Source organism: Diabrotica undecimpunctata, chromosome 1, assembly GCF_040954645.1.
Source record: "Diabrotica undecimpunctata isolate CICGRU chromosome 1, icDiaUnde3, whole genome shotgun sequence".
Classification (NCBI taxonomy): domain Eukaryota; kingdom Metazoa; phylum Arthropoda; class Insecta; order Coleoptera; family Chrysomelidae; genus Diabrotica; species Diabrotica undecimpunctata.
Window position 1 is genome coordinate 111,204,252 of NC_092803.1, and position 25,848 is coordinate 111,230,099.

A 25,848-nucleotide genomic window follows, 5' to 3' on the forward strand; every position below is an offset into this window, starting at 1 on the left:
AGTCGTTAAGTACCGTCGGTATTTAATACCTTATGAGTTCAGCATATATTGTCAGGTCCAGCAGCTTTGTCATCTTTTAGTTGTGATATTGCTTTTTCCACTTCATCTGATGTGATTGGTAAGTGGTCATCACATATGTAGGAAGGAGGTTGTTCGGATCTATTATCATCAAAGAGTTTTATTTTTATCTGTGATGATGTTCCCCTGTTAATCTTGCAGATTGCTAGCTGTGTTGTATTTTTAAAGACCAGCTGCTTGTTTTACCTTCTTATGCATAATAAATGTATCGTGTTTTTGTCCCAACAACTCTATCTCTTTACACTGTGTTTTTAAATAATTTTCTTTGACCTTTTGTATTTCGGTTTTTATTTGTCTGTGAATATTTTTGTACATTCTTTTGTTATTCTTTGATTTTCTTCTTTCTTCCATGAGTTGCAGAATATTGTCATTCATCCAACTTTTCCTCTTATCTTTACTTTCTATTAGATGTTTCTTCTGATCTTGTTAAAGATTTCACATATATTTTGGAGTGATTCTTCTGGATTATATGTTTGCTCCATGTTGCTTAGCTTTTCTGAAAGACTCCGTGCGACTGTCTCCTTTGTTTCGTTATCTTTTGGTCTTCTCATATCACATTTTTTGTTACTATTCTTTTTTGTAACCTTTTTAAATCTAAACCTAAATTTACCAATAACAGGAATATGATCTGACGATACGTCAGCACCGGGATAGCTTTTAACTGATAGGCATCCATTACGGAATCCTACTTACCTACCTACCTCCTACCTACCTTAAAACATGATAAACTGGACAACAGCTATAGCCTACTTGTCCCATCATCATGTGTAGGTAAAACCCTAGAAGCAATGATTACACTCCGATTGGATCATTAACTTGAATCGCAAAGAAAAATGCATAACTGTTAAGCAAATTCAGAAAAAAAACATATGAACAATAGATAAGTTACCAACATAATCAGGGATAAATATATAGATTTTGCTAATAAACAAAATAAGGAATATTCATTAACATTGTAGATTGTAGAACCTTTTGAGAACATAGAAATACCATTATTAATTAAGACGTGATACAAACTGTAACCTAGCGCAAGGATCACCTTTCAGCCCACTATTATTCAACATATCACCATCATCATCATCATCATTATTATCTGTGCCTTTATTTTTATGCCGTGTCGGCTTCCTAAATACTTTTCTCCATCAGTTTCTATCTTGTCCGAACCGTTTAGGTTTATAATTCAAATTAGAAGCGGTTCCTTATTTTCGCTAAGGTCTTGTTCATTTCAAAATGCCTCCAGAGACACCGACCGACACCAGCGAGTACCATTGTGCCCATTGTGCCTAATAACTGTTTTGCTGTTATCAAAAATTTTAGTCCAGGTAGGTCGACGTTTCCTTTGTTTATAATAATCTAAATTGGTGCAATGTTTTTATCCGCAAGTTGTTCAAGATGTAAAATAGAAGGATTATAATCGTTTTTTGGTCAAATCTCGTGTCTTTTATAATTGATTATAATTGCTGGTTCTTTTGCTTTTGCTTTGCTACAGTGGCTGCAATCTTCCGCACAATATCTTTATCAGTATTATGATTTTAAGCACTCCTGTTATGCTCATTCTCAAAGCCTGTAAGATTCAAGGAAGAAAGGTGCAAATCAGAAACTTCCGCCCTAACCACAATTTGTGGAACTGGTCCAATATTTTTGCTGCAGCAAGTAGGTCTCTTCATGTGATAGAATAATTTCTTTCTATCTTAGACAAAACCTTACTAAGGTAACAGATAAGTCGCTGTGTGCCATTGATGTTTTTGTGAAAAAACTTCACCAATACCCAGAAGGCTGGTAGCTGTATCAACGACAAATAAAGCTCTGGGAGAAAGTAAAGAGAGTACAGGCGCAGTTTTCAGGTACTACTTTAATCTATCAAATGCTTTTTGGCACCTGTTGTCTTCACAAAAAATTTAGGTAAGGGTTTTACAATGTCAGCAAATTATCTGACGAAGCGACGGTAATAGCTGCATAAACCCAAGAAGCTTTTCAGTCGATAATGATTATGTTTTGAAATTGGCCAGATTTTAATAGTTTGTCAGAGTCTGGTCTAGTTAGTTTCAACGTTTAAGTTACTGTATATATAATAATAGAGCCAGGTTAAACCTTAATTGTTTATTTTTACGATTTGTTGGGACGAGCCAAGAAGGTTTATTCTAACTATTAAAGAGAAAAATGTTTTCTCCAAAGATATCAATCATAAAACAAATGGAGTTTTTTTATTTTTAGACGAAGGCACTGCCTCACAAGAAGCAGCTGAAGCTGAAAGTGGGGAAGATACAAATTCGGTAGTTGGAGATGAGCTGGACGACGATTCAATAGCAGATGAAGAGTTAAAAGCAATTATGGAAAGAGCCCGGTTGGACGGTGAACACGAAGAAGAAAAAGAACAAGAAGATTTGGAAGAACTGGCAAGAATAAAACAAGAAGAAGAGGAAGCAAGACAAAGAGCAGAGGAAGAAAGACAGAGAGAAGAAGAAGAGAGACGAAAAGAGGAGGAACTAGCAGCAAAAAAAGAGAAGGTAATACTTTTTAAATAATTTTGTGAATGTTTATAAAATATTTTAGAAACCAAAAAGCAAGGAAAAAGACAGGAAAGTTATAAATATAAATACAATAACTTTTTTCAGATTTTATTTATATTATTTTGATTGATAATTTTTTTAGATCATTTAGAGTTTATGCAAAGACGTTAGTATTATTTGCATATCTTGCTCTGAAGCCAGTTTCTTGTGGCACTTTAAAGTAATTATTATTTAAATGGGAATAAGCCACAATTAAAGGTTAAAGTAAGTACTTTAACCTTTAATTATGGCTTATTCACATTTAAATAGTAATTACATATATTGCTCATTTTGAATGAAGATTCATTTCTAAATTTGTGAGTGTGTAGATGGGATAGCGGGTGGAATATAGGATAGCATTAATCAGAAGGCGTTTTACACAAAAAATTTGGTATTATTAATGATATTTAGTTGTACTTATTATTGGTTATTTTTACATTGTATATATAAAGTAAGGTAATATATTGAGTTTTTTGTTAATATCTTATGCTAGTGTGGCCTTCTTCATTTATCGATTGACCTATAATAATTATTAAATTATCTATTATATATATATATATATATATATATATATATATATATATATATATATATATATATATATATATATATATGTCCCGAAAGTTTTCCGGGGTTAGTACAATTAAACCTAGAGCTTTATCACTTACTAGCTCCTCCACCCGTAGTTGTTGGTTGGCAATCAGTAGATTGCTTATAGGGCCTCGTTAGTTATCTAGCATGGTACACCAACTACAAGTGAAGTTGACAATTACGTTGTATTTATAAATGGCCATTACCCATTACGTCCCATATTACCCCTATATCATATTCTAGTATTTCTCAATCGCTGTTGGTATTTTAGTTTCAATCTGTTTTACAAGTTGTCTGATTACTGAAGTAAATATTTATAGCCTTGTTACGGTATCGACAAAAGATGAATCAGAAATGAGTGACTTCTAAGTCCATATATAAAAAAATATAAAGAAGTTGAGTAGAGAAGCAGCCCTAGATCGCGGCATAACGAAATGTTGCTAAGTATAGGGACGTTTGATATTGCTTTAATAAATGCCTGTGTGTACTAGGCTCCAATAAACGGTCCATAGTATATAAGTCCCGATGACTTGTATACTAGTTAATAGAGGATATACAATAAGCTCAGTGGCTGCAGTGTAACCTGTGTCGAATATAGTGCTTTTCCAGAAGAAAAATAAACTTTACTTTAAAATATTTTGGAACCCAGAGACGAAATACTGCGGCGAACAAATTCGACAGTCTACAGCCAAATTAAGATCTAAATAATTAGAGATTTGCAGAAGATTTTTTAAGGTATGTGAATAGGTACATTTTACTATTTTTACTGGGAATAAGTTACAATTTTGCTTTAAAATTAGTTTATTTTGACGTTTCGATTTGCATTTCGTTTTTTTTTTCTTCGAAAATTAAAAAAACGTGGAAATCGAAAGTTACTTTAAAGTAAAATCGTGGTTTATTTCCAGTAAAAATAGTAAATTGTATTTATAGAGGAGTTTACTATGTAAGTTCAAGGATCTTATATTTGATATAATAAGAACATCAAAATATAAGCCTACTTTATGTACAATAAATTTACATGCGTTCCTACATATTAATGCTGCTGAATATTCATGAATTTCCCTACGAATATCATGGATAGAAAAAACTTTAGACATGAAATAAACTATAAGAACAGGAAATGAACCAGATATAATAATGGCTAACGAAAAAAGAAAACTTGATAACTTGGAATAAGTGATAAAAAGGCAAAAATACTAATTATTACATCTCATTACACAAGGCAAAATTTGCAGAAGCCAAAATGTGTGAAGATGAATAGTATTCTGACTTATGAACATGAGGAAACGGTTGAGAAGAATGGGTTTAAATCGAAATATATATAGTGTGTAGTCTAGTAAGGTCTAGAGAAGAGAAAATTATAGTTATCTTTTACTCTGTATTTCTCTCTTTTCTCATTTTTGTGGTCAAAACCTGAAGATTTTGTTTTTTCATTATACTTATCTTTATTAGTTATTATGATTTCCTATTTCTTTTTTAAGCTAAATATATTTATTTTAAAAAATAAATGACTGTCATCTTTATACTATTTATACGCTACCTCAGATTCTCCTTCCACACACGCTATGCTAAAAGTTTGCAAAAATACAAGATCAATATTGTAATGTACCTAGTTACCAAATACAAAATTTCTCATTGTCTTTGGCAGTGCATTTGCGATTGAAAATAGTTCGGCTATATTATTTATTTATTTATGTCTACGAATTGCAATAAAGCATTCAAAATATTTCATTGAAGACAAATTAAAAATGCTTGACATAGTGCCAAAGTTGCGCTCGTGGTAAAAAAACACAAAGCGAAGGGCCAAAAGCATTTCACATATAAATCGTGACGTTGTATGCTGCATAGTTTATTTTTCTAACTAGTATTTCTTGATGTTCGTGTTGGTTTATTCTTAAAATAAAATTGGTTATATAAGTGAGTAAGGACAATTTCCCTTATTTAGTAAGTGTATTTCAATTTCAGAATGAACTTCATGTCATTTTAACCTTTACTTGTTCCCTATTCTTACATATTTCCACGATTTTTTCTTTTCTATGTTATCATTCTATTTGTATACTTCGTAAGTTATACCTATTTTTATTAATAACACGTAAATATGTATAGCTTTCTAGATATTTGGATGATGTTCACTACTAACTTTAGTTTATATTTGAATATTAGTTAAAAAATATCTCTATTTAGCTAATATTAACAGTATGTTTGATTGAATAATATTTGGTTCTCATTTTTATTTATTCATATGTGATAGAGATAGTTTAATTATTGACGTTTTTTTATTGGATCACAATCTTAAGAGTGATTATTGTGATTAATGCATATTAGAATGAGCGTCATACGTTTTCCTAACATTATATTTGTTAAAAAAGCTATCTTGATTGAACCCTATTATATTCTTGTCGTAATAAGTGTCCTATATATTTACACTAAAGGTAGTCAGTAAAGTGTCTTGTGTTGTCTTGTCCATTTTCATATTTTCTCATATTACATTCTTTCCATGATATGGCATGCCAGGAAAGTTTTAAGAAACATTATAGAGTATAAAATTATTAATATTTGCTGTAGTATGATACTATACTTCTTTCAAAGTCAGTTTACCAACGTTGGCTTTTTAATCCCATTTAGGCCAATGCCGACCATTGGCATGGAAATTCAGAAAAAGGGCCAGTTCATCAAACGCATATTTCGAGAAAAAAGCTATATTATTGTTGAGTTTTATTAGTTTTTGTTTTAAATTTAATAAGAAAAACGGTTTTTGTATATCTGTAGGGTCAGTTGGGGGAACTGGAAACGATTTTTGCAAACTTTACTTTAAATTTATCTAAAAAAAAGTATAAATGAAAATTTTAAGTTCTCCTGTACTAATATACACAAAAAGACACAAACCTTTTTCTTAAAGTCCGACTTAGAATTTTTTTAGAGTGTTTTCATTTACCACATGAATTTACCCCATTTACTCGTAATATTGGGGTAAACGAAAAGAACCTGTTATTTACAACGAATATCAGCTAAGCTCACTGAAAGGTAACTGGAAACATTCTCACTACATTCTTGAGTAATGATGATAAAAAAAATTCCAATAAGAACAATTTATTTATGGAAAATACAAAAAATAACAGAAAATATAAATATTAACTTTAGCTAACTTTGGTACATGTTAAGACTTTTAGTGATAAACATAAAAATAATTTCCTAGTAACAACGGTACTCTGAAATATTGGTGAAAACATATTGACCACTCATAATATTTCATGGTATATAGTTGTCAGTACTTTTACTGGATTTTCTAAAACATTTTTCCGAAATGTTAATATCCAAGCTCACTATTTCGGCAACAAAATTTTTCTGGACTTGATTTTTAGTGCCGAGATTGTAAATAAAGCTCGCAATTCCAAAGTCTCCAACTTTGACTTGTATTTTTTTACGCAGTTTTGCAAGTGGCATATTCATCTCTGTTTCTTTGGCTTTCGTATTATCTTGTAAAAAATGAAATTTTCTTGAATCCGTATCCGAACTCTGCTGGGTCTGAACTGACACACTTAGAATCGTCGGATTCATCATGAAGAGACATTGGAATTATAATCGGAAGATTCTTTTTTTACCTTATTTTCGGCAGTGTTATTTTTGCTAGTTTATTATTTCTGAACCGTTTTGGGTTGTTTAACGTTCCTATTCTCAGCTTTTTTGAACCTAGCAGCTGCCCCTTTAGTCGTTACTACCTTTCCGTAGCGCAGCTGCTTTAAACAAGGTATTGGTTTTTTTACACTTGTCAAGGATCTTTTTTCATGAATTGCTTGTGCCAAGATTTGAACAATTGCAAAGAGTGAACATAGAATAGAAGAATCAATAACAGTAGCTGGTAATGATGGTAACTCAGAAGGTCCAGCCCTTTCCAATTCGGATGCTGATAAACCGGAAGGGCCAGGTCCTTCCGTTTCCGAAGCAAAACCAACAGATGAATTTTAATTTTCAGCTTCTTGCATTTCTGGAGCAGATTCGATTACAGAGCCGATATCTGATAAGCTAAACTACACAAACGTTCTGGAAAACGCCGTCGATTTAGTGGATAAATTCCTGTACAGATAAAACCTGCTTCAATATTTGGTTTTGTCATAGCTTTTGTCCAAACTAAGTCCAAGAGTTCAACAAAATCACGCTTTTGCAAACGCTTCGTATCAACTCCAATATTGATCTTACCAATCTTCACCAACTTTCGGTCCCATCCTTTTTTCACTGGGCCAAATACACATTTATCAAGGGGTTGAATTTTGTCTGTGAGATAGCTAGGAAATTTGATCATTTAAATATTAGCCTCCATAGCAAGTTGTGTGCGTAGACTCATATGGCTGTTGTGACCACCATATAGAAGTTGAGCGGTTACATCTGGTAGTCCCAGTTTAGAACGTTTTTTGTGGACATGGGGTATAAAACAAGTTTGCAGCCAATAAAAGAACTATGTTTCTTCCATCCATACATTTCGCGGTGTTGCTTACACTGTACCAGTATAAGCAGCGGGTGATATTTAATGAGCCGGGACCGCAGCTCTTTTGAATATATTCAAAGGTGGAAGTATTGTGCCATCTACTGCCGTACATTCCAACACTGTGGTGTTTTCTCGATCTAAACCCCAGCTAAGGCGACTCTAGGTATTATCTGTGTTGTCTATGCCACGGACTTTTGAAGGATTTAAACCAAATCCAGATTAATCAGCATTATATGTAAATGATGGTAGGATATTGTAAGTTTAAACGACTTCCTCCAAATTATCAAAGAAGTCGTAAACTACCTCTGAGTTTCTTGCTAATATTCTGGACTTTTGGAGATTTTCAGCTTTCTTTTAGTCTAGGATGACAGAACATAAACCCAATATACCAATCGTGTCCAGATTTTCCATCCTTAAAGCTCGTTTTTATTTGATTTTAAAACACGTAGTTCTGCATTAATTAAAGCATTTTATCTTTTCCGTTCCATGAGACATCAAGCAATATCATGTTCCACTTCAGGTGAATAGGAGGTGTTCCACCACCTAGTTTTCCTTCGGAAATTTTACTACCTTTTATTCTATTGAAGATGTTGAAATTAATATTCTGTATTCCGTAATAAGCAGAAGCTTGCGGATATTTTAAAATATTGGTTAAAACGTCAGCCACTGCTTTTTTAACTCTTCTGCTGAATATGGCCGCACCGGTCTCTTCTTAACATAGGTTCGTGGCATCTGAAACATTTTACATATACAGTAGAGCGTCAATTATCCGAACGTCGATCAACCGAACGACCGCTTATCCGAACTCCCGATTTACGACAAAAGACGAGTATAAGTAACTCTATGTTCTAACAAGTCGTAAAACGATATAACTTGATTCAAACATGGATTTAGATGATGCTGTATATAAGTAGTTTACTCCACTAAGATTTCAGTGAGAACCTATTTCTGATCTAATTGAGAACTGATCAACGAAAAACCTAGAGAGCTATTAAATTTTAAGCAAGCACAGGCTGGTTAAAACGGTTAAGACGAAACATGGCATTCATGAGCTTCAAATACAAGAATAAAAACTGCTGTTCATCAGCAGCAGATTAATTCTAAATTAAATTAAAAAAGTTACTAAAGAAAAAAAATTACGCCCTTCAAAACGTTTACAATGCAGACAAACTGGGTTCAATTGTAAAGTTTTACCTCGAAAATCTCGTACGTCACGTCCTAAATTAGCAGCACCTGGACCTAAAATAAGCAAGGATCTTATCACTGCTTTAGCTTGTGCTAATGCGACTGGCAGCCACTGATTGCCATTGGTAAAAGCAAGAAACCACGTTGTTTTAAACATTACATATCTGCGATACCTATCGTTTACACTTTCAAAACAATTCTCTGTTAAAGCCCATCAATTAAAAAATGGCAAAGAAAGAAAACATTATTGCTTCATGATAACGCCCTAACTCGTCGATGACGGAATAAAAAGGACCTGTCCTTAAAAAAACCACGTGACCTAGCTGCTCGTTAGACTTGCTTCGATAGAACGAAAATTAAAGCTTTCTTTAAGCCTTACCAATTAAGGCATAAAAAATCAATTTTCACCAATATTGTACCTACCTAGAAAATGTTTTGTTGCAAAGACTTCACTTTTTTGAATAATTCCTATTTGTCATTAAAGACATAAGTACGTATGTAGGTATGTAAATATGGCTTTCATTCCCCAAGTGCCCAAATTAGTTCGGATAATCGACGCTCTATGTATGACAAATTATTTTGGATAAAAGGAAACATGAAATGTTGTCTGTCCAGAAATTACCACGAGAAGGTATGAGCCTTTCTTGCTGGGAGAGGAAAGTCTCATATATATTAATAAGAATATACAGTTTTTTTTGCATATTTTCTTTATTATTCTCTTTTATATTTGTTTTTCTGTTTTTTGGTTTTTTTTTGACTTTATATAATAATAAATATTAGAAATACGTAAGAAACAAAAACAAGTTTTAAATACATCACGATAGTTGTAAAGGAAATTGATTAGAATTACTAACAAGAATTGTCAGAGTCTGCTGAAGTAGAGTCGTTCCCAGGTTGGATAACTAATAGTGCTATTGGCGTTTTTCCATTGTTATAACATAAGCTTGGCAATTTTGCCATACATCGCAATTAATGCCACTAATTACCTCTCGCATATTCTGAGGGGACACTGCCCTTAAAGTTGGTGACTGATTATATTTTCGTAATCGTTTTTTTACTGTACCCAAACCATTTCGATCGGATTATACAATAGTATTAGGGTAATTACAAAAGGGTTAGACCATATCTGCTGAATGTAGTGTCAATAACGTACATATTTATTTTAAAACTTCCGACTTTTGATTATTCTATTTAAATCCTTCTTTAATGGAACCTTTTTAGGGACAGTGATATTTTTAATTTCCATAGTTTTAAAATTTCGCCCTTTTTCGTGTTAAATTAGGTATTGTATTTAATATGAGAAAAGGATGCGATGCATTATCCACAACGATTACTGAATGCGGCGGAATAATCAGCTTGTCGAAAAGCTCTTGATCGACAAATCACTTTTTAAATAAATAGGCTGTCATATCTTCGTAATAATCGGCAGAAAACTTTGTTATATTTTAGGCCGACAATAGCAATGCATTAAATACAAAACCGTCTTTGCTTCCGGCATGAAGTATAATAACACGTTTTCCTCTTGAGCACGTTGCATTTAAAGAACAATTTTTTGTGTTGTCAACCCATCCGTACTTGACAACATAATGCGTCTCGAAGCAGGTCTCGTCTAAATAAATTATATTTCTGTTTGAATCGCGATATCCTTTTATTTGATATAAATACTCTCGTTAAAGTTCAACGATACGCCAGATTTCATTATTACCATTCGATTATCTAGCTTCTTATATTTAAATCCACAACTCAACAAAACCTCGCGCAGTGTTTCCAAAGATGCAACAGGAAAATCTCTCATTTTTTTTTTTCAAGAATCAGTTAAAAAAACAGGCATTTTCTTTGTAAAAGTTATAAAATGTTCGTTTAACTGTCAGGCCATATATTTTTCTCATTATTTTACATTTAAAACTCCTTAAAAATAGTTCGTTTTGTTTTGTTATGGTCCAGAATTCTGAGCTGTATGTAATGACTGGTCTAATCACTGTTTTATACAGTTAAATTTTTGATGATCTCGACAGAATATATGACTTTAGTATGTCTTATAATGCGCAGATGCCTCTATTACCTTTCTGTATTCGTGAACATATTTCGATGTCCATATCTTTGTAGTAAGTTATAGTGGAATCCTATACTGGGATTCTTTGACACTTTCGAAATTGTATGTGTCCATACAAGACAAAATATTTTGCCCCACTCTATCTCTAGCAGCTATGTCATTGATATGCATATTTTGTTTTTTTTTTTTTCATTGATGTTTAATCCTACATTTTTTATTTCCTCTTCTAATTTTATAAACATTTCCTTTGTTTTGAAGGTGCTTCTTCCTAAAATGTCTATGTAATCGGCATACGCCAAAATCATTTGGGGTCACTGGTCAGAAAACACTTTCGGTTATAGCTTCTTTAATAGCCATATCTAACAATATGTTGAACAGTAATGGCGACAGCTCACCAAGTTATTTTAAGCCAGTGGTAATGGAGAATGTGTCTATGATATAATTTCCTATTATGACCCCAGCTATTCAATTCTCCATACATATATTTGTTAGTTAATAGTATTATTAGTTAATAGTATTCCTGGGTACCCCTATTTTTTCCATGGCACTATTCCTTACGACACTATCATATGCTGGTCGAAAATCTATAAAAAAACTGGTGTACTTCTTTAATGAATTCCCATGTATTGGGATAATTAAATCTTCCTTGGATTCCTTCGGGTGATTCTGTTTTCTATGTCTTTTTGACCAATTATTGTATTGCTCAATACTCTGAGCTGCTCTCCATAATGTTTTATGAATTTAGTATTTATGTTGTCATTTCCTTGTATTTTGTTGTTTTTTAGCTGTTCTATTGCTTTTATAATCTCTGCTAGTAATGGTGTTTCTACCTGTTCTGCTCCCTTGTATGTTCTATTTGTAATATTGGCTGTACCCCATATATTCAACAGGCCACTAAAAGATTTTTTCTAGATCTTCAAAATTTGATGTTGATTGATTGACGCTGCAACATATAATATTGGTAAGACATAGTATAAGTCGGCTCAAAAATATAAAACATGAGATGAACCTGTAAGACAGAACAGATATAAATATTGGTTTATAATATTGTAAAAGACAAAAATATTCAACATCAATATACTCAAGATCAGTTGTGACGAATTCCTGGATGTTTCTTAATCGTTTTTCATATATGTAACAATAACCCCTACTCTTTATCCCCTACTCATTACTGAAAAGCAAACGATGGACAATGTTGAAAACAGAGACAAATTTTGGAAAAGATTTCTAAAATCAAGACTTTAATGTAAAGTCTTGATTTATTAATGTAAAAATTCATTAATGTAAAAAATTATCTTTCTAAGAGGCAGTATTTAATTTCAATCTTTAAAGTATGGTGTTACTATCGCTTAAAATTGTAATTGTGAAAGTGTTCAATTTAATGTTCCAATGTCAATATACAAACTAAAGTTCTTTAAAAAAAAATAGAAGTAAACTAGTGCTATTAAATACTATTAATTATATCTATAATATTTAGAACTAAAATTTTGCACAAGTACACTAGATTAGTAACAAAAATAATATATAAAAAGCAATTAACTCATTCATCATCAACATCACTGGTGCTCTAGCACTGAAATAGATCATTTTTTAGATTTAGATTATAGATTTTAGACTTAGATTATTTTTCGTCATTTAGATCTATCTATTGACAATAGCTACCAGTTTATTGCATTAATTTCCTATTAACTTCATTCTCCTATTTACATTTTGGCCTACCTTTTCATCTTATGGGTAGTTGTGTCTGTTATATATTTCATAGTTGTTTCTTGTCCTCCAAATACCATTTTCACTAATTCCACCAAATATTTTTCTCTGGATTTTTCGTTTAAAGATTAGTAACAGGATTTTGTGTAATTTTAGAGACGATTCATATTATGGATTCATATGTCAGCAATGGTAAACTAAGGGAGTCTTATTTTTAATTTTTCTTTTCTTTCATACGTTCTTATTTTTTACTTATATAATTAACCAAAACTAGCCTTTGTTTGCTAGAATTATCCCCCGTTTAATTTATTCCGTGATGGAGTTTTCGTTGGTTACAAGGGAGCCTAAATTCGTGAATTTATCTACTATCTCAAAGCTAGAATTGTTGACGGTGAGAGTATGATCATTTTTTCTGGCTCTGCTGTTGAATGATGATGTTTTTTTTATTTGCAGGCTTCTATTTTTTGAGATATTTGCAAAGTAGTAAACATTTATTTTAACTTGTTTTTGGTTTGAGTTGTTTAAAACAAACCACCTGTATAGGTCGCTAATTTGCAAGGAATTATTAAAAATTATTCCCCTGTTGTCTAATCTGTCGTATTACGACAAAAAGTATTTTTACACTTTTGTTAAATTACTCCCATATTTTATAATTTACAGTTAACTTTATGTATTGGTTGCATATCGTGCAGGTGTAGATATTTTATATATTTGGATTTTTTTAGTTGAAGAATTAATTTTGCAAATTTTTTGACATACATTTGAACTTCTCCGTAAATGATTACTACCAAAAATATGTGAAAGTTTCTGGTGCTGTTTTACCACTTTTATAGCTTTCTCTTATTCTTTTATATTTCCAATAGCCACATTAAAGTATTGCCAGTGCTCTGAATAGAAGTGATTCTAGCACTTTTGGTGTCATTGGCAGGAGACTTAGTAGCCAGTAAATACCAACTTCTGTGAGAGATTTTTCATAGACTTGTGGTCATAATAATTTGTGTACATATTTTGTGGTAGTTCCGCTGTATTTCTTTGTGAAGAAGTAACTATACTTCACGATAGTAGTATATGTCCTAGCCACGAACAAAAAAAAAATAGTATACTTATTTCTATCACCAATAAAACAACTTTACAAATAATGTTTTTACTTTGTTTTATAGTTTTATATTCGTATTTCTTGTTTTATAATCGATTAGGAGATGGAAGATCAACAAAAAGCAACGTTCAGACCCATAGTTCTTCCCGGGGGGAGAAAGTGGATAGATCCTGATGATGTCGTACCGACTAGAAAACCCAAAATGACTGATGAAAAGATAATGGAGACTATAGACAGTAATTTGGAGGTCATTGCAGGGAAAAGAAAAGGGTAGGCAAAATTTTTAGTTTAATCTCATTTATTTGGCGTATTTTTAGGTTAACCAGTGGAACTGCAGTTGGCCATGGTCAGATTCATCTAAGCCAGTCTACAGGTATATTTTAGAACCATTATTTCAAAAAAATCAGTGTTTGTTTTCACGTATAGAATGTGATCCCTTTGGAAATAATTTTAATATTTTTTTCCTTTTAATATTTATTTTAATTACCTATCGTTCTGCGAGTTATCTTATTAATTAAGTAGTTGTTTAAACTGAACAGTTAGTGCTCTATCTGGAGTGAACTAAAAATATTGAAAACGTTTTTGGAGGTATTTGTTAGATTAATATATCATTAAACAATTTCATTTACATATTTTAGTGCAAGGTACGAAGTAATAGCTGAAAAAATAAACAAAAGATCAGGTGCCGAGTATTTGGCTTTTCTTACCGATTTCTTGCATAACTTGGTCTTACTTCCTAGTCTTCTTATTTATCGTTTTGGTCTTAGCTTTCTTCTGTTCTATAAGTTATGGTTAAAATAATTGTATACGTATTGACGTGCAACAAAAATTAATATGCTGTTACCCTTTTTATACTGTTCTTAATATTAGCCTGTTTGGTTATTTTTGTTTCTGAAAACACTGCGTTTAGTTGATTAATTGTACTAAAGCACTGGCCACATTAAATTTTAACCTAGTTGCATCAAATTTCTTGCTAGCTTTTTTGAGTGCTCTGACAGTTGATCCTCGTATTGTTTTGCTCGTACGAGATTTTTTCCTAATAGAAATTACTTCAAAATCTTTATTTATGACGTTGTTGGTGTTATTTATTAGCCAATGTAGATATCTGAATTTGTGACCTAATTGTTTTTCTTGTGAAAAATTTTAAAGGCAGTTTTTCGCTAGGTGGATTACGAAGTACTTTACTTCTTCTTTCTGAGGCGGGGTATTTGTTTCTAGTTAAGATAGTGCTGTGTGAATAAGTTTTTAAAGAACACTCTTATAAGTCAGTTTTAGGACTTTTTTAAAGATCATATCCAAAAGAAGGCAGAAAAATAAATGGTAAACTCTTATCCGACAAATAATACCCTACGGACACAAAAGTGTTAACAGACCACTTTCTACTTACTAAACAAACTAACCAGAGAAGGAAATGATCTTGTCCTAAATTAACACTACTTAAACTAAGATCATGGTCATACTTCGAAACTTCAACTTGCAGACAAACATAGCCATCTACGACAAGCGAATAGAATAAGTGATAAAATGATAAAATAAAAATACTTATGCTGCTGGAGCGCAGACTACCTAGAGTCAGGTCAAAAAATAAGAATAGGGATAGAAATAGCAAGAGCAACTTTCCTTAAACAGGTCATGCTGAGCGGCTACAGCTTCAGATTTTTTAGATGTTACATGTACTATGTAGATAGAGAGAAGAAGCTACAAGAACTATAGAGGCATTAGTCTGTTAGCATCTACGTATAAAATCTTCGGCAATATATTGTTTGAAAGACTTAAACATTTTACAGAGGATATTGTTGGTCAATATCAATGCGGATTTACTGCTGGAAAGTCAACTACACATCAAATTCAAGCACATAAGCAGATTCTAGAAAAGTTACTAAAATATAACATAGATACACACCATCTCTTCGTCCACTTCAAAGCAGCCTATGACAGTGTGAAAAAACTGCATTATATAATGCAATGATAAACTTTGGTATCCCACCTAAGTTAGTTAAGTTGACCCAACTAACAATGCTAAACGTAAGCTCATGCGTTAGAATTGAAGGAGAAAACTCTACGTTCTTTGACACTAATAATGATCTAAGACAGAGGGACGCGCTGGCGTGTCTTCTCTTTAATATTGTCTTGGAAAAGGCAGACAAATAAATATAAGAATGAACGGAACTATTTTTAATAGATCTACACAAATTCTCGCATTCGCTGACAATATAGTTATAGTGGGCAGAAGTATGAGAGACGTGGTCCAGTGTTTTACAAGGCTTATGAACGCGACAAGTAAATTAGGACTTGTGATAAACGAGGAAAAAAACAAATATATGTTGGTTTTTAAAAACCCCCGAAATATCCAACAGAGAATTCAAATTAACAACCATACCTTTGAGTAAGTCAAAGAATTCACATATCTTGGATCGCTAGTAAACGCAACAAACACGACAAGTGACGAAATAAAAAGACGCATAGCAGTAGCAAACAGAACTGTGCACGGTCTCCAGAAACATTTAAAAAATAAAAATATAAAACTTGTAGCAAAGCTCAATATACACAATATGTTCAATCACACATTATTCTTAACTTCTTAACCCATCGAGTAATATATCGAGTAATATTTTAATAATTATAGTCCATTAAACCAGCAAATCTGCAAACTTAATAAATTGCCAATAATATATTTTCTAATTGAACTTGCAAGTGTTGCAATAACGGCCTAAATTAAATTGTATGGTAAGCTCATAGTTCAAAGTTTGTTAGTGTGATAGAAGCATTAACCTCTGTGCTGAGGTATACATTATTTGTGAAATTATAAATTGGTGATTTGAGCTCATTTGAGCGAAGTCTATTGTAGAAAGTTACCTAACCAACAACTAGAGTGTAATTATCAGAGGCTGTCAATAAAACTATAATTTTTACTCCACACTTTAACCATTTATTTACCATCGTCGATCGAGAAAAATCGGACAAAGGGGCATTAGAAAACAATTCGATCCTGATATTTACATCGAATCTGTCCACAAGACCTTAATAAGACCGGTATTGATATATGGGGCTGAAACGTGGACCTTATCTCAAAATTATAAAAGACTTCTTGGAATTTTTGAGAGAAAAATTCTTAGAAAGATTTTTGGGGCCATAAATGAAAATGGAATATGGCGTCGAAGATACAACTTGGAACTATATCAGTTATACACCGATCCAGATATTGTGAAATATATTAAAGTGCAGAGACTTAGATGGGCTGGACACATTGCTAGGATGTCAGATCGATGATGTGGAAGAAGACCTACAGATTCTAAGGGTCACAAAATGGAGGGAAGTTGCCAGGAATATACAAGAGTGGCGACTTCTTTGTGAGTAGGCCGAGATCTACAACGGATTGTTGAGCCACTTATGATGATGATGACATGTACTCTGTCTTGTTTTATGAAATGTTTTATGAACTTCAACCCTGAAAATCAGTAAAATGAACCGCATTGAGATATTCGAAATGTGGAGATACCAATGTATGCTTAGAATATTTAGGGTAGATCAAGTAACAAATGACGAAGTTTAGAGGATAACGGCAAGAGACTTCCCTACACTTCCCTATAGATCTCCGGCTTGGCTAGGTAAAATTTCTATAATTTTGTAATGATATGTAACTATAAATTATGTCTAACATATAAGATTTTAATGGTATAAAATATTTTGGTAGTTATCTTCTCATTAGTTTATAAAGCAACCGCTAACACCACAGTTTATCAACTGATTATCACATGTCTACAAAATTTAAAGTAACATTATAATAAAATAAATTATATATAACATATATCTCCTGGGGCCCCAGATCACTTCACTTTTACACTGTTCGCTATTCACTGCACTACTACTGCTGTAAACTAAGACAGTCCATTTATACTGTCGATGATGAAGTGGTTCACAGACGTTTGATTGGGAGTTGGCGCGAAGATTCTTAAGGCTAAAATCTTGATTGGTATATGGAGCAGAGGACTATTTTATTATAATAATAATATATTAACAATAATAATATTATAAATGATAGAGTTGTCCATGCTAAAGGCAAAAAGGTTGCCTTTATCTTTTTTATTAAGACAATTTGTACGATTTGCTATCTCTACAACTTCTCGAATGAATCTTGGTTTATAGAATATATATTCAAAATCAATTTTGTGACATGTATGTAGATGATGTTGGCCCAGGGCTGAAAATAATTCGGAATTGTGACCCAAAGATGGAATATTCATAGATTCTATTTTGGATTTTTTACGATCTTACATCGGCTATTGGTATAGCCAATGTAAGATCGTAAACAGCCTGCACAAAGAACTTCATAAGCTCCGTGTCATTCAATTATAATGTAACTTTTAACGGATCGGAAAAGAGATGAAAGTTTTGGTTAAGGGGTAAATATTTATTTTCATTAATTTGAGAAAGAACAAAGAACTTCATAAACTCCTTGTCGTTCAATTGGCATTTAACTTTTAACGGATCGGACAAAAGATGAAAGTTTTGGTTGAGGGGTAAATATTTATTCCCTTTAATTTGAGAATATTGTCGATTTTATGAGTGACACCTTTGATATAAGGAAAATACCTTTTCTATCGTAAGGGGCTGATTCTTTAGATTGTGATTAAGTGGAAGATTGATACCTGCAGATTCTCCTACTGACATGATTTTCGCGGTAACTATATTGGACGATGGCTTGTTTTAAAGAAGAGAATTTAATAGATCTACTTAAATCATAGTATTGTTCTAGGGGTATTGGTCTAAAAACAAGGGTATTAGTGACTTAATTAATTTGTAAAGGTGGGTGATGGGAATTGTTTCAGAGTTGCAATCTGATCAATTGTCGATTTACTACCTCTGAAACCAGCCTGGTATTTTCCTACTATCAATTCTGTATATGGTGCCATATGGTGACATAGAACTGTGAAAAATATTTTATACGCTGCAGTTTGAAGCGTAATTCCTCCGTGGTTAGAGCATTTAAAGATATTTCGTTCTTTATGTATGGTGCAAAGTATTCCAATATTCCAATCATTGGGAAGAGGGGGAATTTCTGCGTCCATATTTCTTTTATAGGCTGCTGTAATCTCGGATATAGAATGGGCAACAAAAGAATTGGTATGGTGTGTTACGCAGATGATGCAGCAATTATTGCCGAATCAGAAGACGATCTTCAGAGACATCTCTTTCAGTTCTTTCAAATAAGCCGCCAACTAAATATGACCATTTCTACCAACAAAACTAAATGTATGACAATAGCAAAAGATCCGCTCAGATGTAAGTTAGTGGTTGAGAACAACCCCATAGAACAGGTGATGCAAATTCAGATATCTGGGCATAGATATACCAAGCAGACACGACCCAGTAAAGGACCTAAGGAGTCAGGTCAACAAAGCATCCGCATTGTCGAGATGTCTGCGGGAGATAGTCTGGTTAAATCCGTATATGCGCACAGATAGTAAAATTAGACTCTACAAGACTTGCATACGACCGATCATGACATATGGCATAGAAATGCGCGAAGATACCAACAAAACGAAACAGATGCTAAGGGTTGCCGAGATGAAAACCCTAAGAACAATAGTGGGCAAAACAAGAAGAGACAGGGTGAGAAATACAAACGTTAGAGAGCAGTGCAAAATTCAAGATATTGTAAGATGAGGAAGGCAGCGTAAAAGTATGTGTTACAGTCATGTAAGACGAATGGATGAGAATAGACTCCCAAAAATTGCCCTAGAAAACAACCCGCCCAGTTCAAGACCTCCCGGAAGACCACCTAAAAGATGGAGGAGTAGTTGGCAATCTACCTCCCAGGAAATTAACCAGAGGCAGCTTCAGAATTAAACAGATCGAAAGATCTTCAAGAAGTAGAAGAAGAAGAAGCTTCTGTAATGCCATTATGGTATCATGGCCACCTTCTTTATATAGTTTAGCTGGGAGATTATCTATTCACAGTGATTTGTTTATGGCTAGTTTTTTAACTGCATCTTTAACTTCAAGAATCGTTGGTGGTTCCTGTTCCCTCTCGTCTGCTCCCCTTACCTGTTATCTGTCGGTTTCCAGGTTTTCTTTTTCTTCCTCTATATTAAGTGCCTGGTTAAAGTATTCCACCCATTTATTCAATAAATCTTTTCTTGTTGTTAATAGGTCGCCATTCTGACTTCTGCGTCATTGTCTTGAATTCTTCGCTGTGGATGTTAACTTTCTTATAGAATGCTCTGAATTTTTTCTTTTTGTTGAGGTTTTCTATATATTTAAGTTTTTTATTTACGTTTCTTTTCATTCGTTTCTTTCTTTTGTCTATCCTCTTTTCTTCTCTTCCCTTTGTCTGGTAATTCTCTACAGTTCTTCTAGTTCGTCGGGTAAGCATCTTTCTGTAGACTTCTTTTTTTTTATGTCTTCCTTTATTCTGGTTCAGTAGTCTGGCCTTCTTTATTTACTTTTTAATTCCTTAGCCTGTTGGTGATGTTTTCCGAGTACCGTTCTGCAATTGTCGCATCTCTCAGCTTTTGCACATTTCATTTATTTATATCCATTTTATTTTCTTTACTGGTGTTTGAAATCTTATACCCTCAATGTTGAGATCGCTAGACAATATTGTGAGTCTATGTTTGCGCTTTTATAACCTCTGTAGTTTATTACGTCTATTCCATGCCTTGAATCTATTAAGATGTGATCAATCTAACTCATTGTTCTTCCATCAGAAGAGATTCAGGTTACCTTGTACATGTTCTTCTGTTCAAAATAGGTGCTAGAGACTGTCATATTGAGTGCTGCTGCTAAGTTTATTAGTCGTAATTCATTATCGGTATTGATTTTGTGTAGGCTATGCATTCCTATCGTGGACAGGAAAACACGCTCTCGTCATATTCTTGCATTCGTGTCACCTAATACAATCTATGCTAATGATTAATTACTATATACAAATTGATTATAATTTCCTTGCTTTATCTTAATGTCGAATTGGGTTTTTCTAGTTATATGTCTTAATATGTTTCTATCTTAAATTATACCAATATTAATCTTCCCAGATATATCCCGCATTATCTGTTTTGACCTTTTTTCCACTCTTACCAGGAACCTGAAATACGCCAATTCGCACTGAATGATCATTTCGGCGCTGAACATTCTATCTATTTTAAATTATGTTCATTGTAGCATCAATTACATACCTTAAATACCTCAATTTATTTATTTTGAATTTCAATAATATTATAAAAAAAATTTTAGTTTCACTTTCACACTTCTCTAGGGGTATCTTTTTTTCCAACTAATTGAATTTTCTTTATTGTGGGTATAGTGGTCGATTAATTTCTTTATTTATTTTAAATATAATTGCAGTTTATTTCCCAAAATATATTATGAGAAGGGTCTGGAGAGGTGGAAAAACAAAAGGTGGTAAAAAAATTACGAAATTTATATATGCCGATGAACCCATAATATTAGCTTGCTCAGAAGATGATCTGGTTCAAATGATAAAAAAGTTGGATACCGTTAATAGAAAATACATAATACCATAATACAAAAATATAATTCAATCAATAGATTGAAATTCATTTAAACCCAAGAAGCTTGCTGATTTGGAAGAAATCGGCAGGTTTAATTAGCTTGAGATTCTCATTACAGACAAAGAATGATGTGATGAAGAAATCAAACGCAGAATGTCAATAGCTATGGTACACCGAACATAGCACCAACTTTTTATTTATAAAATAACTAAACGTCTACACAAGATGATCAACAAGAATAAATCAGTCACATCCCATGTATTTTGGGCACATTGCAAGGAGAATGGAAGGCCTAGAAAAATTATCATTGAGAGTAAAATTAATGGCTAACAACCACGAGGAAAACCACACGTCTTCTACATGCTGTGTCACACGAATTATTGACCATAGTTTACACGAATATAATATACATATATATATATATATATATATATATATATATATATATATATATATATATATACATATAGGTATATATATATACATATATACATACATATATATATATATATATATATATATATATATATATATATATATATATATATATATACAGTATACTCCCTCTATAACGAACACGGTTATTACGAAGTTTCGCTTATAACGAGGTACATCAGATGTCCCGTAAAATTTCTATTGAACTATAACCCTCTATAGCGAGGCAAATTTGGTTATAACGAGAGAAAATAAAATTGAAAAACGTGTTTTTTTACGTTTTTGGCCCGGACGTGGCTATAAATAAATACCTTTTTAAACGGCCCCGCAATAAATATAACTGCCGCCCGCAATAAACTTCTGTACAATAAATACAACTGTTTCATATATTTAGAAAATATGATAGATAGAATAATACTGAACAATTTAAGCAGTCAAAAATGAGAGAATTCTTCCAATTGCAAAATCAATAGTTTCTGTTATCATTTGGGCTTTATGTAGTTGGGAAAAATGCAAGTACATATTTTTTGTTTTAACCTATATCATTGACAATAAAAAAAACTCTTTTTTGTTTTAATGTATTTCATTGACAATAAAAGTAAACAACTTTTTTTCAAAAACGCCTTTCAAACAATATTTATTAGCATCTTATATTGCTCCGAATGGTTTCACTATAGGAAGTTAATGTTTTAGAAAACTACATATTCATATGTATGCACAGTATTATTGTTGTCTGATATAACGAGATCGGCTTATAACGAGGTAATTAGTCTGCTATTTCAGTTCTCGTTATAGAGGGAGTCTACTGTATATATATATATATATATATATATATATATATATATATATATATATATATATATATATATATAGGTATATATATACATATAAACATACATATATGTATATATATATATATATAATATATATATATATATATATATATATATATATATAATATATATACATATATATACATATATATATATTATAAATTATAAATATATAACATATATAGAAAAACTGCGTTGGTCTTTCATATTTTATATAAACTTGTATTTTTCCTATGTTATAATTAATAATTTTCAGGATTAACTTCATGAAATATACCCCACCTCCAAAGAACTTGGACCATTTGCAAAACTCTGAAGTATATCGCCTCATCCATGGCATGGAACCACCTACTAGGGGTATAACAATACGACCTGAGAAGATAATGCCAGAACAAGATTATTATCAGGTAAATAAATATATTTTATTCAAAAGAATCCAAACAATAAATGTTCAAAATAGTAAGTAGGTATCCTATACCTTATATTTCTATTTTTTGTTAAATCTTTAAAATAACCTTACTAACCAGAATTCTCAATTATAATAGAATACCTTGTATACTTATTAAATTAGCATTTTTCTCTTTTTCTTCTTTTTATGTAGACGTGACTGTATCTGTTTCTTTTTTTAACGTGCCTCCAGTAAGTTGTCGTTCCATCGTTTTCGTGGTCATCCTATTGATCAACTTCCTATTGGGGAACCATCTCTTGCCATCTTTAGTACTCTATTTGTTATCATTCGGCTTATATGATCGTTCCATTCTACTCTTCTATTTCTTAGCCAGTCCTTGTTCTCCACCTTACATCTACGTCGTATATATGTACTCCTAGCTCTTTCCTACAGTGTTTTACTATTAATTTTTGTAAGTGTCTTCATCTCTGCTGTTTCTAACATATTTTTGTCCTGTCTGTGTCAGGTCGTGTTTCTTCCACGTATGCCATTATTGGTCTGATGACAGTTTTGTAAATTCTATCTTTAATTTCTTTCCCGATGTTTTTATTTCTCCATATTGTTTTATTCAGACTTCCTACGTCTCTGTTTGGTCTATTCATTTGATCTTCGATTTCGGTTTCGAGCTTTCCGTAGCTAGATAATGTTATGCTAGATATTTAAACTCCATCGCTTGTTCTATTATCTGACCTTCCAGCTCCAATTTACATCTTAGTAAATTTCCTGTTATAACCATGCATTTTGTCTCTTTTGGGGAAATTAACATGTTAAATCTTCTGGCGGTTATATTAAATTGGTGCGGCATACGTTGTAAATTGGTTTTCTCTCATTTGGTATCCTTTTTACTTTTCACTATTTTTATTTTTTTATCCATAATAAGGTTAAACACTAAAGTACTGCCAGCTTTTATTGTGTTGTTTTGGTAGATATTCTCGATCGTTTTGATTATTCTGAGAGGTATCTTTTTTGCGTACAACAAGTGGATCACGTCCTATAATTTCACCCAGTCAATTAGCATTTTCCTACCGCCCAAAATATTCTCCTTTATCACTTATACAATGTTTTTAGACATTTTGGGGTAAAATCACAAAATTTAGTGTTAATCTGAATTTTAAATTTAAAAAAAAATTAAAAAGGTATTTTCTGTCCTGAAAAATATATTTATGTATTTATGAATATTATAAAATATTCATAAATACCTATATAAAATTATATTTATGAATATTTATGTATCTTTTACACAGAGTTTGCTATTGCATAAAATTGCCTTTTAAGTTGACGGGAATATGATGCCAGCTAGAATTTTTTTATGAGAAACAACCATTAAAGCAGTCTCGCTAAGACTTTCCGACAACAGAGTGTTTTCAGATTGATGTAGTTATGTGGCGTAACCCACTCGTTATCCACAATCCAAATTTTTTATTTTTATATCCACTGGGCAGCAGCTACTTTTCTTTAATTAGATTCTTAAGAAGACGAGCTGACAATTAAATAATATGAAGCCACAAAGAGTAGACGATTGCATTTCCTTTCAATTCCAACTCCACCTACTACACTTTACATATATATATATATATATATATATATATATATATATATATATATATATATATATATATATATATATATATATATATATATGTATATATATCTATTATATAAAATATTTTTTATACAGATTAATTTATTTTTTGTTTTTTTTTAGGCTGGCCACGAAAATGTATAAGCCGTAAATTAGTTCTTATTGTATACTTATTTTAGGAATAAATTAATATATAAGGATTTTATTATGTGTTATATGTTTACTCTTTTGTTACCATTTGAATGAAAAGAAACTTTAAAAAGGATTAAAAATGTTTTGACCAATATTAAGACATAAATTTCATTCTCAAGAATTCTCTATGGCATACTTATGAAACTAAAATTAGACCAGTATTTTCACAAAATTAATATAAAGTTGAATATATAACTCCATACAGAATTTCTGATATTAGTCAAACTAGTTACGAAAGCGTTTACAGGAATCGCAAAAGCCGACAAATTACTTCTTATATAACTGATTATAAGAATTTAGATTTTAAAAACGAAGAAATCATACATACATGTGGGTTGTCTTTCACCTAGCCATGAGATTTAATTCAAAAACTCAAATGAGAAAACATATTAAATAAGCTGTAAGCCAAAATATCCGCAGCTTATATCAGTTAAATAGTAATGAAGAGTATCAAAGAAATTTATAATTACCCAAGGAATTTAAGTCAAGAAACTTAAATAATGCTAAAATCAAAATATCCATAAATAAAATCAAAGTGCGCCAATATTTATGTTTATATAAACTGTTGATTGACTAAAACTTTTAATATGAATAATATCTAATGCTTTAAGAAGAGATTGATTAGCAGTGAAATTGCGCCATTGCACCATAATCTAGCTTAGAAATATTAAAGATTTATACAGAAGAAGTAAAGTGGATTGGTTTGAGCCCCAGTTATTGTTACAGAGATTTTAATACATTTATTATTTTATTACAGGAAAGGATGAGTTATGAGATATGATCTTTTCATATTAGTTTTAAATCAAACATTAAACCCAAGATCTCTAAACTCCAGCTGTTTCTCATACATTCTCAGGGTTGGGGTTGTGGCAAGGAGCGGGAAGAGAATACAACCGTGAGGTGGTCCAATTTTCAAAAGTACCTAAAAAGTTTTGAAGAATTGAGGATAGTAACTAGATATTTTTTGAGTTTAATAGATACCACTAGGTCATTAGCCTATAAACGGGCTTTTAAGAGTCCTTGAATATTTGTGATTAAATCATTTATTGCTACTAGAAATAATATTGGACTAAGTATGGATCCTTGGGGTGTACCATTTTCC

At 31.9% G+C, this 25,848-nt stretch overlaps 1 protein-coding gene across 3 annotated transcripts in view; it reads left to right on the plus strand.

The window, feature by feature from the left end:
* The window catches only part of LOC140452410 (uncharacterized), a 90,401-nt gene extending 65,637 nt beyond the window's left edge, over positions 1-24,764 (plus strand). For 2 of the 3 annotated variants that reach the window (XM_072546648.1, XM_072546657.1), the window contains exons 10-13: positions 2,293-2,585; positions 13,843-14,012; positions 22,781-22,931; positions 24,678-24,764. In XM_072546648.1, the coding sequence (XP_072402749.1) occupies positions 2,293-2,585; positions 13,843-14,012; positions 22,781-22,931; positions 24,678-24,698 (635 nt within the window). In that variant the 3' untranslated portion in view covers positions 24,699-24,764. Of the gene's footprint in view, positions 1-2,292; positions 2,586-13,842; positions 14,013-14,059; positions 14,116-22,780; positions 22,932-24,677 lie in introns of all 3 variants that reach the window. The other variant, XM_072546666.1, reaches the window with a different exon arrangement.
* The last annotated feature ends 1,084 nt before the right edge of the window (positions 24,765-25,848 follow it).